The 14,203-nt window shown below is 43.8% G+C and overlaps 1 protein-coding gene across 1 annotated transcript in view; it reads left to right on the top strand.

Moving 5' to 3' along the window:
• The window catches only part of LOC126545500 (uncharacterized), a 42,113-nt gene that overhangs the window by 20,450 nt on the left and 7,460 nt on the right, over window positions 1-14,203 (top strand). Inside the window, exon 7 of the mRNA XM_050193394.3 lies at window positions 12,580-12,632. Within this exon, the coding sequence (XP_050049351.1) occupies window positions 12,580-12,632 (53 nt within the window). The remainder of the gene's footprint in view (window positions 1-12,579; window positions 12,633-14,203) is intronic.

Raw genomic sequence — 14,203 nt, 5'->3', positions numbered from 1 at the left:
CATGATTCTAATGTGCACTTTTTTTGAAGCTAAGGTGCATTCAAATTTGCATGCGCGTTACAATTGTAACTAATTCTACTCCAAATAAAAAATAAAAGCAATTCTTATTAAAAAAAATCATGAGCCATTCCACTCTGAAGGTGGATGACTAGCAAAGCTCTTTAGCATACAACACAGAGGTGACACAGACTTTTGTACAAAGGTACGAACGCATTTATCATCATTTTTATATACATTCGCATGGGTGACCGGCCCAAGGAGCCAGAAGAAAGTACACGCGTGATGTTTCGATGGGACCACCTCCATAGGAGTGCGGGAGAAAAGGAAAGTCGATATGCAAGCGTTTGGAACACCGACAAAGAAAGGGCAGTGTGGATGTAGACGTGGTCGACACTGGTCAAAATGTAGTTAGTTTCTTATCAGTTTAATATCTGATGCGGCTTCTATTTATACTTGAGATATTACTTACTTTTGCAAAGTTGGTGGAGTGCTTGACTCATGCTTCACCTCTGCCGCTGGTCAGCCCGGTATTTCACTCTCTGGGATCGGCCCATTGTTTTTGCGCATGCAGAACAAAAATGCACAGAACCCTAGCCATAAACAGCTTCGCTGCAAAAAGCTCGATGCAAGGTAGATAGCCACACTGCCATCGAATAGGTCACCTGAAGAAAGCAACACTCTGAGACATCGCAGAGTGAGTCCCTTGTGCGTGGAATGCCCTCCTGCAGATGATGGTTGCACGAGCCTCCAGAAGTGTGGCATTTCTTATGAATCAAATGAAACTGAAGATGACTCTGTGGTCGGTCGACAACGAAAAGGAGGAGTCGTCGGATTCCCATAGCCACTGGTCACTGAGATTCAGCTGTGTACGTGTCTGTGTACCTTTGTATGTTCCATAATATTGTTTCAACAAGGTACACATCGACTCATGTTTCGTTACTTGATGTGTGCAGTAGAAACGGCACCAAGGTAATTTCTTGAATATCTGGGCAGTAATATAACTGCCCGTTACAATTGGTGGCGTGGTAGAATCGTGCAGATACGGTATGTGTTACTCCTAATTGAGATTTTTGATATGGCTGCATTTCTGCTTTTTCTGGAAAGGTCATTATCTTTACATTGTTTGCCATGAGGAGTAACTGTATTTCTTAGTTTAAATATTGCTCTTTTTTGACCATCTTCTATCATGTTTTCGAGCTATTTTATGCTTAGCTTGTTTCGAGCTTTTAAGCAAAGCTTGTGTTTGAGCTTTTTTGGCTTAGCCGTGTCTGGGGAAAACGGGATCCTGGCAGTTGTGCCCAGGGTGTCTACCGACCGGGAAAACCGGGAATTCTCAGGGATTTTGAGTAGTCTGGAAAAACTCAGGGAAAACTCAGGGAATTTGTACCTCTATCAGGGAAAATTGGTAATTTTGTTGAAAGGGTCGAACGTCGCGGTAATGCTGGCTCGAGTAATAGACAGGAATCGTAATGAATCCTATTTGACGCCCTGTCGAAGGCTGGAGGAGTTTCCAGTGTACAGTCAACGACCGACTTTCGCGATGCCCGATAATTTGGACAGCTTCGCGGCACCACCACGTACCCCATAGAGTCAATCTATCAGAACGTTTGAAATTTCGGACGCGAGAACCCTTTGCCGTCCGATCTTCCGGACTTTTTGCCATGACCACAGGTCCGAAACGGCATTAATCAAAGCCATCACCATTGCCGTTTTGATTACTTCGCCGCCTCGAACCGGCGCTCTCGCACGCAGATCCGCTGGCAGCCGTAGCCACCACTGCGGCAACGCTAGACCTAGCTGCTTCGACTTTCGCTGTTAGCTCCTTGCCGTTAGGTGCCGTGTTTTTCATTGAAAGAATTCGCTGCTGTTAGCAATGGTACTGACTGCACCTTTGTGGTTCTCGCGATTGGCTTAGAAGCTTGGAAAGCACGGTGCATTGCATAAAGCCGGTTCCTGAAAGTCAGCTTCGCCTCTATACAGAAATGTTACTTGGTGAAGCATACGAAAATGTATTACAGTGAAGCATAACAAGAGTGGGAAGGGGCTATTGCCACAGGATACAGTATGTATTCCTTAATTATGCACGCGTGCATCCGGTATCTTCTGTTACAGTACGAGCACCGCTATGCCTAATACGTGTACCGACAGGCCTTCAGAGCGTTTTCGAATGTGCCTGTGGCGGTTTGAGCCCCTTAAGGGCAGTAAATGACATGCATTAATTTTTTCCAGCTGCCTGATTTTTCGGACGTTTTCGCGGCCCCTAAGGGGTTTGAAAAATCGAATTTGGACTGTGCAATTGACCAAGAATTAAGATGCTTCAAATGGTCCGTGGGGTGAACGAGTGGCGGAAAGAGGACAAGAACAGAAAGAACCTACATATTGAGGAATGAACAGGAAAGGAAGCGTGCTGCCGCCGTTTTGAAGGAGCTTGAGCTAAAGAAAAAAGTGTTGGCTGATGCCGAGATGCAGGTGTCCCTCATCCAAGCCAAAATAAACTTTTTAAAGCAGTGAAACACAACACTGAGGCGTTGTATGCGGGCTGACAGTATGTCAGTACAGTTGAGGTTGACTTACGAGCTGTTGGGAAAGAATCTCAATTGTGACAAAGTTCGGGCCTCATATCACTGAGCTTGCTATCAGTTGATAGAAATCGCTCATATTCGAAAGTATTTGATTCTGTATGCATCTCCTTTTTATTCGTATTTGAGGATGTCGGATCCGACTCGATTTGCAACTTTTTTCGAGGACATTTTATTTGCTGTGCATTTTACTAACCCCTCCTTTCTATCCTCTTTTTGAATAAAATAAACACTACTCCTTAGTATTCAAACAGAATTAAGTTGTTCTTTTAATTTTTTCATATGCTTAGAGAGTGACGGCATCGGGCGACGTGGTTTCAGCCCGTCTTGACATAAAATACAGCTCTGCGTCACTCAGGGAATTTTGCAATGGCACTCAGGGAAAACCTGGAAAACTCAGGGAATTTGGAAATGTCAACTTGGTAGACACCCTGGTGCCGATGCTGAGTGTCAGGACCTTTAAGGCTCCTCGGCCTTTCTCCCGTTCCTGGCTTTCTCTGCCTTTCCTGTCTTCTCCTGGCTTCCCTTTACTTCCAATTTTTCCATGCAGCAAGGGTTAACCTTGTGTGAATAGCCAACCTAGGTTATTTCATATTTGGTTATAGTGGTGACGTACAGCTCGCGTTTGCAGGACCTGTTTTTACAGTTCATGTAGTGTCCCCTTGTAGGGCTCCACGGTGGCTGGCTGGCGTTATTGCCAAAAACTACAGATTCCTATATGGCTAGTTCCTTTCCCGAACTCCCTGATTGCCCTCAGAAAAGAGGGCACACCGATAAAGTATAGTTTTTTGGTCGGCAAAAACAATCCATCCCCCATTTCCATGTCATTCATTCTGAAAAACTAGATAAACTAGTTAGAACAATTTCACCCTTCCTTGTTTCCAAGTCATTGACTGAAGTGTTTGGGGAAACCCAAGTAATTGTAACCCTGCACCGTACTATGAATACCACTCGTGGCGTAGTATCAGATGATGATCTTTTGGAGCTAACTGAAGCGGAACTCCTAGAGGGCTTCAGTGAGAAAAATGTGATCAATGTCAGAAGAATTAAGATTAGGCGGGACAGCAAAGAAATCGAGACTAAGTACCTGATACTCACCTTCGGCTCAAGTGTTCTGCCCGAGTCCATCGAGGCCGGGTACATAAAGCTTCGCATAAGGCCATATGGGCCAAATCCCCTCCGATGTTTTAAATGCCAGCGTTTCGGTCACAGTTCACAGAGCTCCAGAGGCCGCCAAACCTGTGCGAAATGCAGTGTCCATGAACACACCTATGAATCTTGCGAGAACGCTCTCCACTGTGTAAACTGTGATGGGGAGCGCGCCGCATACTCGCGATTGTGCCCATCCTGGAAAAAAGAAAAGGAAATTGTTAAAATTAAAGTAAAAGAAAATGAGTTCAAAGGAGGCACACAGGCGGGTATCCTTCCTGCCAAAGAATACCTTTGCCGATGTGATGCGTCAGGCGGCAGCGACACAACGGCTTCCGCCAGCTGTCCGGCCCACCTGTAGCGAGCTGGCAGTTACGCCATCTGCCCCCGCCCCCTGGCCGGCTACAGCAATTGCTGTTCCGCCACCCCAGTGGAAGGGACCAGCGACCACCGGGTCGGTGGCCTCAAAGGTCTAGTCGAACGTGCCGAGCCGTTCGTGTCAAACAGAGCGCTCGGAAGAACACGTGCCCAACTCCTCGCAAGAGGCGATGGACACAACGACCACCCAGACGGCGCCGTCAGCGCTTAAGGAGTGGCGAGCCTCTGTCGAGCGCTCCAAAAAATGCTCCAAAAAAGACAAAACTCGCGTCATGGCGCCTGGAAAGGGCCCGTGAGCTAATCGTAGTCTTTTAAACACACAGCACACAACACATTTATCACAATGGAGACAGATATTACAGTGGAATGCCAGAAGACTCCTTGGTAACCTCGATGACATTACAGAACTACTACACAAACACAATCCAAAGTTGCTGTGTGTTCAAGAGACACATCTGAAACCTACGAACACAAATTTTTTTTGTAATTACTTCATCTTCCGGAAGGACCGCGACAAGGCTAACGCCTCTGGTGGTGTAGCAATAGTAGCCGACAAGTCGCCCTTTTAATGCCCCTTGAGGCAGTGCCAGTTTGGGCCATTCTTTTCAATAAGTTAATCACTGTCTGTTCCATTTATATACCCCCAAACCATAATCTTGAAAAAACATGTATAACCTCATTAGCCAGCTTACCGAGCCTTACATACTTGTGGGAGATTTTAATGTGCAGAACACGATGTGGGGAGACTCACGATGCGAGAGGTTGATTCATTGAGGACTTTTTAGTAAACACTGGTGCATGCCTGTTCAATAAAAATGAACTTATTATACCATGTTTCACAATTCTCATTCTTCCATAGACCTCTCTATTGGCTCAGCAGCTCTTATTCCTTACTTAGATTGGAGTGTTATTAAAAATCCTTACGGAAGTGACCATTTTCCAGTTCTTTTAAACTTAATTGAACAACATTAATGCCCACCACGTATGCCTCGGTGGAAGCTAGCTTCTGCCGACTAGGACCATATTAAGGAATCGAACTACCTATCCAGACATTTTATCACTGATTTTAGTATTGACGACGCGGCAGTATATTTTGCCGCTTTTATCATCGAGACAGTGAATAACTTTATTCCATAATCTAACGGTAGCTCATCCAAAAGACGAGTTCCCTGGTGGAATGATGAGCGCAAGGAGGCACGAAAAAACTAAATAAAGCATGGGGCTTACTGCGTCAATCCCCAACTGCAGAAAATTTGATAGAATTTATAAACATTAAATCACAGGGAAGGCGGATGTGACGGCAAGCGAAAAAGACAAGCTGGGAGAGATTCTTGTCCAGCATTAACTCATACACACAGGAGGCAAAAGCATAGAACGGGCTGAGGATACTTAAGGGACAACAAATCTATCCATTGCCCCTGGTTAATGGAAGGAAACAGGTTGGAAGACAAGGCTGACGCTCGGTGAACACTTAGAGCGCGTCTCTAGCTCGACTCACTATTCAGAGAACTTTCTTATGCATAAAGCAATAGAAGAACTTAAGCCACTGAAGTTATACCAAACGATTTGTATAACCGTCCTTTTACCATAGCCGAACTTAAAGCTTCCTTATCAGCATGTAAGAGCTCTGCGCCGGTCCCCGATACAATCGTGTACGACATGCTTAAACATCTCCAAAGCGATACTCAAATAACGCTACTCGCACTTTTCAATGCTATATGGTTTGCCGGGTACCTCACATCTAAGTGGAACGAAGCTGTTGTGATCCCTGTTTTGAAGCACGGTAAAGATACATCATTGCTGACCAGCTACCGTCCTATAACGCTTAAGAGCTGCTTTTCTAAGCTTTTTGAAAAAATGATCAATCACTGTCTCGTACATTTCCTAGAGTCCAGCAAAATGCTTGACCCACTTCAATGTGGCTTTAGGGAAGGGCGATCTACAACCGACCATCTCGTGCGCATTGAAGCAAACATTCGCGATGCTTTTTTACATAAAGAATCCTTCCTATCTGTGTTTCTTGACATGGAAAGGCGTACAATACAACTTGGCGGTACGGAATCCTGCGCAACCTGTCGGCGCTGGGAATTCGCGTCAATGTTAAACATTATCGAAAGCTACCTGCACAACTGTACATTTCGGGTGAAAATAGGTGATGCACTGTTGCGTACATTCATACAGAAAACTAGAGTACCCCAGGGTGACGTACTCAGCTGCACGCTCTTTGTCGTTAAGATGAACACGCTTTGTGCATCATTACCACCAGCTATTTTTTATTCTGTCTACATAGACAATATACAAATAGATTTCAAATCCTGCAACCTCGCAGTGTGTGAGAGACAGGTACAGCAGGGCTTAAACAAGGTGTCCAAGTGGGCAGACGAAAATGGATTTATAATCAACCTCCACAAAAGTTCTTGTGTTCTCTTTACAAGAAAGAAAGGCCTGCCTCCAGATCCTTTTGTACAACTGTGCGGACAACAAATACCTGTCAACAAAGAGCACAAATTTCTAGGTATTGTACTTGACTATAAGCTTACTTTCATTCTGCACATAAAATATCTTAAAGCAAAATGTCTAAAACAATGAACTTAAAATCTTATCCCACACAACATGGGATAGTGATAGGAAGTGTTTATTGAATCTTTACAGGAGCCTAGTTCGATCACGATTGGACTATGGTGCCGTAGTTTATCATTCTGCCGCCCCAAGCGTGCTAAAGGTATTAGACCCCGTCCACCATCTGGGTATCCGCCTGGCCACTGGTGCATTTAGAACTAGCCCCATCGAAAGTCTATACGTAGAGTCAGATGAGTGGTCACTCCATTTTCAGAGAACATACACCAGCTTTACCTATTTTCTGAAAGTGCGCTCTAATAAGGAACATCCGTGTTTCACAACCGTTAACGACTTGACGTGTGAAACTATTTTTCGTAATAGACCCTCCATGACACAACCTTTCTCACTGCATGTGAGAGAACTTAGCGAAGAAATGGATGTCCCAATGCTCGAACATCGCCTAATGCATGCAGCTAAGCTATCACCGCCCTGGGAGTGGCAGGTAATCGAATGTGATGTATCCTTTGTAGAGGTCACAAAGCACGCTCCTGAGCTTGAAATTGCTATGCATTTCCGTGAGCTACAATCGAAGTACTCCTGCTGCGAATTCTACACAGACACGTCAAAATCACATGCTGGCGTATCTTACGCTGCTGTTGGTCCCTCTTTTTCTGAATCTGACGTGTTGAGCCCCCTAACAAGTATCTTCACTGCAAAAGCCTATGCAGTACTGTCTGCGGTAAAACAGATAAAGAAATTAAAACTTGACGGAGCAATCATATTCACAGACTCGTTAAGCCTTGTAAAAGCACTAATTTCTCTACACATCTACAGAAATCCTGTCTTCAATGAACTTTACTCACTCTTATGCAACATCTATTTATCACATAGACATGTAATATGCTGGGTTCCTGGCCATAGAGGAATCGCGGGTAATGTGCTTGCCGACAAGATCGCCAAATCAATAGCATCACAGGGTATTCGTTCTGCTGCTGTCCCTACCACAGACATGAAGCCTTTTCTACGAAACAAATTGCGAAGCCACTGGCAACGCTTGTGGGACGCTGAAACAAGTAATAAGCTTCACGTAATTAAGCCGAAGTTAGGTTTCTAGCACCCAACTACTAAAACACGGAAGAACAGATGTCCTATTCACTAGACTAAGAATAGGACACACATTCGGCACTCGTAACTTTCTCGTTACCGGTAACGAGCCTCCAACCTGTGGTAGATGTGGGGACACGCTGACCTTATTCCACTTCTTCCTGGAGTGTCGGGAAGCCGAAAGGGACGGGAGGAAACATTTTCCTTTCGCATACCGCTATTGCGTCCCTCTACATCCGGCTGTGTGTCTTGGTGAAAAACCGCTTTTTAAGACCAAAGCAGTCCTTGCTTTCTTTAATGATGTTGGGCTACATGTTACAAGCCCATTAAATTCGTAGCACATCCTCTTTCCAAAGGATGCCGCTATGATAGTTTTTTGTATATCACATGCCTTTGGGTCTCAAGGGGTCTGGTGAGGCAGTAGTGCTCCAGCCAATTTTAGCATCTAGCATATTTTGTATATTGCGTCATTCTTTCGCAGTGCATTTTAATGTTCATGGTACCACGTCATTATTCATTGCTATAATTTTATTACACATAGATTTTATGCAATTTACATCAATACTTTTAGGTCCCTTTACAGCCACGTCACGTTAACTTCGCAGAACCCATCAGTCCACTGTGAACTTATTAACACTAGTGCTCTTTGGCCATACCTTGCCCTTGCGGCATTAAACATCAAACATTAATTCATTACGATGGTATAGAGAGCTGACCGTGAAATTTCGGAAAACGAATCGCTCAACACGGAAATTGAACCAACGATGTTCTCGAATCGCCTGATCCTTCGCTGAACAAGGTCATGAGTTGACACTTGCTTCCTTCCCTGCCCGCCTGCATAATGAACGTCTGTGCGTCCTGCTTCAAAGTTCCTACACTATTGCCACACTTTACTGTCGCTCTGTACCGCACATATTATTCATTCGTTGATGGATTTCGGCTGCATTGCACCCTTGAGCATGCAGAAATCGAATGACAGTATGTAATTCAAATTTAGCGGGAGACTCCATTGTTCAAGGCATGTTTACAAGCTCACTGCGCGCTCAGAACTGATAACTGCGACCTCACGCGATCAACGGGCATGCTAGAAACACTGCGCAACACATCGGCACCCAGCATCATCGGATTTTCACTGTGGTTTTCTTTTCGCGATCGATCGGACCTTGAAAAAAAAAGAAAAGAAACCTCGTATATACATTGATAGCCGTAGCATAATTGGTAGTGCAACGCTCACTTAATGTGGCAGTTATAGGTTCGAATCCTACCGGTGGCTTCTTATTTTTCACTCTACATTCATTTCCCTTTTTTTGGTCCTTTCTAGATTTTAATTTCAACGATAGCAGCTGATTTAATCTATACTTTCCTTGGCTTTGCAGATAAATGCCATGAACCCCATTTTCATGAAGTGGAGCTCATGTTACCTAGATGCTAAATTTTGTTTCGTCGTTTTTTTTTCATCCACTTTAATTTCCACTAATTTATCGTTTCTTTATTTCATTTATTAAGCACAAGTAATTTCCTTTATGTTGTCTTGGTGTCAGTGTTTGTTGGCTTCTTATGATATGACTAATAAAGATCGGGCCCCTCGGTTAACTCGCTTTCTTCTCGTTTAAATTTTGTTGAGTAATGCAATGTCTATATTGTTTTTTTTTTTAATTGTACACTTGCTGTAATTCTGTTTCTGTACGTCAATAATAAGCACTCGTCGTTAGTGCAGACTTGTATCAAACAAATCCGCATGGTGCAATGTCTGCACATGCTGTTCTGATCTTTCTACCGATGAAAACATGTGACATCGCCAAATAAGTGCAGTCAAAGCCGCCTCAGGAAGTAATTGTGAATTTATTGATGGAAACGTGTACACTAGTCAACGAAGTCTCCAAACGCACGGGTAAATAAAAGCGCGTGTTGGCGCTGTACCGCTGATGCAATTCTGCTGCATACGCCGATGAACTGCTGTTCTCGGTGCGGTTTTTGCAATTGTAAATTTCCCAAGGGAGCTGCTTGGAAATGTACAAAGCTAAAGTCTGATGAAGTTTTCAGTACTCATTTTTAATGTTACCAGAGAGACGCCACATGATATATTTCAAAGCAGAGTGGCGCCAGTCGAAGTAGAGGAGCGCTAACGGCAAGGTAGAGTTTAGTCTTTTTCAGCGTAAGCATAATAAGAAAGAATTCTTGAGTACAAAATTCACATGCACGAGGGACTACGTTGTAAAACAAACAAATCACTCGGCGTGTTAAGTCTGTGCACACAGCATCGAGGTGTGATTACTTCCCAAATGTGAGGCGGACTTTTCAGCGAAAATGGGACAAAAATGCCATATGCGGCAACTATTAGCAATTCTCGCCCTGAACTACCTATTTTCTGAACACATTTCCCAAAAAACCACAATATCTAAGATGCCCGTAGGTGAAAAGAATAAAGCTGTTAAAGAAGCACTTGCCTGGTATCATTCCGATAAGACACAGCTTGATTTAGGCCCTTTACAAACGAGGCAGGTTGAAAACCTTGCACCTCAAAAAAATCAACAAGAGTTATGCATGGAGCAACTAGCCACAGTTAAAACATGTGCGAAGCCACACATAAAATAGATGTAAAGACATGAAGTGTGCGACAGCTGGTGCGAGGATTTACCGGGCCAAATAAAACCAACAATTCCAGTTCTTGCAAGCTTCAGTAGCTTTAACATACAACACAATGCGCTCGTGCTGTCATGCTACCTAGCTAGCGTAACGTGGTAAAGAAGTGGCAAACAGTATAAGCGGTCAACAGTATTCAGAACTTTAGCGAAATGCCTTTAAACTGCATGCTGTACTGCAGACAAACTTAGTCACTTACCCGTCTAAATACGATAGATTGGAAAAAACACTGATGCGAGAAAGGAGAGGATGACAAGAAATTTTCTGCTGAACGGTGCCAATCCATTGCTACGGTTGCTCCCGCTGATGAGGCTTTGCGGGGAATTATTAGAACCGTTTCGCTAGCACGTTTTTGTTGGTATTTGAACCCCCTACCACGCAACAACTCTTCGACATTCCTTGAAGCTTTCGTCATCGCACACATGCGAAGGGTGTTGCTTATTTTGCTCTGAAAACATGACTAAGGCAGAGAAGCACGATCAACGATGCAGCAAACTATGGCGCACAGCTGGCTCCTTCCCCGACTGTTCTGCACAAGGTCACCACCAGTGGCACGTCCATCGGCGCGCACTACGTGAATAGTCAAGAACACTAGCTTAAGCACGCTGCCGTAATACTATAGATAGCTTTGTTACATTATCAACAGTTTCGTGGCAAAACATTGTAATACTGTCAATAGTGCTATCGATAGTCTACTTTTTTGCACTATTGAATAGTTAAAAGAAACTTTCGGTGGTCAATTTACTAATAATTTTGCATCACTAGTATGTGAATGCTTGACAGCTGCTCTCCTGTGACTAGTATAACAAAGTGTGCACAACCTATGTTGTTAAACAGAAAATAAATACAGAGAGCCACCGAAGCCTTGCCAACCCCTCCTTATTTCCAGGTATTGCTTCCATCCCTCGTGAGGTCGGTGCAACCCATGAAAACGGGAAGAGCGTGCACAGGCATTCGTCCCTCTGGGCGGGAGCTGTCCTGTGTCTTGGCTTGTCCTCTGACGATTTGCTCTTGTACTAGGGCAAGAATTGCTCCTTGGCATAGCTCTGATTTCTCTCACTCATGCCCGCTAGTGCCGCCATGGTTGACGCTTGTGACAGTTACCACTGTTCTCGTCGATATGGAGGTTTCAAGGTGGCCCCTGCACTATGTAGTTGTAGTCTGCTCTTGCCATCTGACTTTCAAGTCTTCATTGCTTTCTTCAGTTCGCAATAAGTCAAACATGCAACACTAGTTCATCTGTTGGTAGATACCTGTTGCTTTAGCCATATGTGACATTTTCAAGTTTCTCCTCCATCATTAGCCTTCACCAAAATTTGACTTAGTCTATCTTAACCTGGTAGCACTTCAGAGCTCAAGGTTGAGTTAATCGTGCATGAGCTGCTGAGAGGCACTGTTTGGCTGATTGCTGGGATATCATTCACTTGTTACATTAAGACGATGAGCAAAACGAGAACGAGGTGAAAGCAGGAGCCAATGTTTCGACAAATGGACTTGTCTTGTTCAAGGCGACATATGCTTTCCTTGCCACAGTATATATAGGTGGGGTTCTTCTAAAGGGGAGAGGGCGTAAGGCGGGTGGGTGCGGCAAGGAGCAAAGGTGTGTTAGCGGTGAGGGTGTCGAATTGAGAATAAAGGAGTGCTGTGCACAAGGCCAGGGATACGGCCGTCTGTCAGTCACGTGTCGACGCCCGTGTGTCAGCCGGCATGTCAGCGGCATGCACTGTAGCCCTCTATTACCTGTTTCGCTGATGGTCGTGGGCTATCGTGTCTCGGAGAGACAATAGAAGGAGCGACAAAAACCGGTGCTCGTAAAAAAAAAAGAAAATAGTGAAGCGGTATAAAAAACAAAGGGGGAAAAATGGAAAGATAAAAAAAAAACTCTAAAAACTTTATAGTTTGCCTATAGCCTAAATTTATGCTTAAATATAGCTGACTATAGCTTGAAATTTAGCATAGCGCTTATTCATATGTCTCCTTGAAGAAGACAAGTCCACTTGTTGAAACGTTGGCTCCTGCTTTCACCTTGTTCACGTTTTGCTCATCGTCTTGAATTTCCATCTCCCGCCTTCCCCGTGTTTTCACTTGTTATATTAAGTATCAAAGAGTGTACACATGACACTGAAATGAATGTGATTCACTCATTTCTTGTTATTTTTCTTTTCAGTTACCGAGCAGGGCTCTGCTGTTAAGACATTGAAGAATGAGCAAGCCGAAGAGGTGAGAACACAGTGTATTATTATTTTTGTAGATACCAAGTATTCCAAATGTACATGTGACACATGGGTGTTAGTGTATAAAAATTTTTTGTTTGTCCAGTGCTAACTGAAGAATGATCAGCAAATAATGGCATTACTACAGCACAGCCATAAAGTTCCATCTGATGCTGGAATAGTTTAAATAATCTTTGCTCATTTGAAAGCTAAAGTAGGGAGCAGCACCTGTAACATTGTTTTTATGTTGCAACATTGGGGGTATTTTCTATTACCCCGTTTTGGATGCTTTCACTTATGCCTCACATTGCATATGGTGCAATGCCTCATTGAAGCTGTGGGTTTTCTGCTCACTGGCTTAATGAACTAGCATGTACTGAAAGTAATTGATTCAGAATACAGCTTTCATTATCAGTATAAACATCCTTTCATGGATTTCTTTGAATTGCTTTACCCATGACAGTAATGACAATCCATTTGCGAAAGCATCTAGGTTCTCTGCACAGCTATAAACTTTAAAGGGCCCCTCACCCGGTCTGGCCATTTGGCAAGCGCAGAGCATACCTTGCGCGATAACAATCGTGTCTGCAAAGTATTACATCTCTACGTGCTGCGGAAAGGCCTGAAATTTCAATCCGCCGTTTCCCTCTTCACCGTTTCCCTCTTCACTCGCGGCCAGTCCGCCCGGAGAGGGGCGGTGACGTAGTTGGGCTCCTGCACCTATGTAATCGTTTCCGCAGTGTGAAGTCGCTCGTGGTGACACGTGATTTCGAGAATTATTCAAGACGACATCTGTTATCGGTGCGATCTGTTGCTTGAATAGACGAGTTGAAGTTTCTGTGGGTTGTCTTTCAAGAAAGAAGGCAGCGTGTGCTCATAAAATGTTTTCGACTCAGCTACAGCATTCTTGTAGTCGCTCAGGGCTATTGTGTAAGCATTCCAACGCTCATCACTGCCAGTTATTTTTGTTCATCGGAAAAGCCTTTTGTTATTGTTCAGTAGATGTTTAAGACGCAAGTTGAACCAAGGTGCGCGAGAATTATAATAAATATGTTTTTGCAGGATGTACTGGTTAATTAAGAAGTTAGCTTTTTATTTGAATATTGACCAGTTTTCTTCAACTGATCGGGAGTGAAAACTTTGAACGTAGTCGATGATGAAAGATTTTAGTTCGTTATTCTGGCAAAATCAGCATTTCTGTAATCATGAATAACTTAAACATATAAAACTTTTACAAAATTTAGAACGTTAACATATGCTGGTTTCCTGGCCATAGAGGAATCGAGGGTAATGTGCTTGTCGACGAGATCGCCAAATCAACGGCATTGCAGGGTATTCGTTCTGCTGTTGTCCCTGCCACAGACATAAGCCTTTTCTACGAAACAAACTGCGAAGCCACAGGCAATGCTTGTGGGACGCTGAAACGAGTAATAAGCTTCACCTAATTAAGCCGAAGTTAGGTTTCTGGCACCCAATTACAAAAACGCGAAGAACAGATGTCCTATTCACTAGACTAAGAATAGGACACACATTTGGCACTCATAACTTTCTCTTGACCGGTAACGAGCCTCCAACCTG

Source organism: Dermacentor andersoni, chromosome 1 (genome assembly GCF_023375885.2).
Source record: "Dermacentor andersoni chromosome 1, qqDerAnde1_hic_scaffold, whole genome shotgun sequence".
Taxonomy (NCBI): domain Eukaryota; kingdom Metazoa; phylum Arthropoda; class Arachnida; order Ixodida; family Ixodidae; genus Dermacentor; species Dermacentor andersoni.
This window is presented reverse-complemented; position numbering and strand designations above follow the sequence as displayed.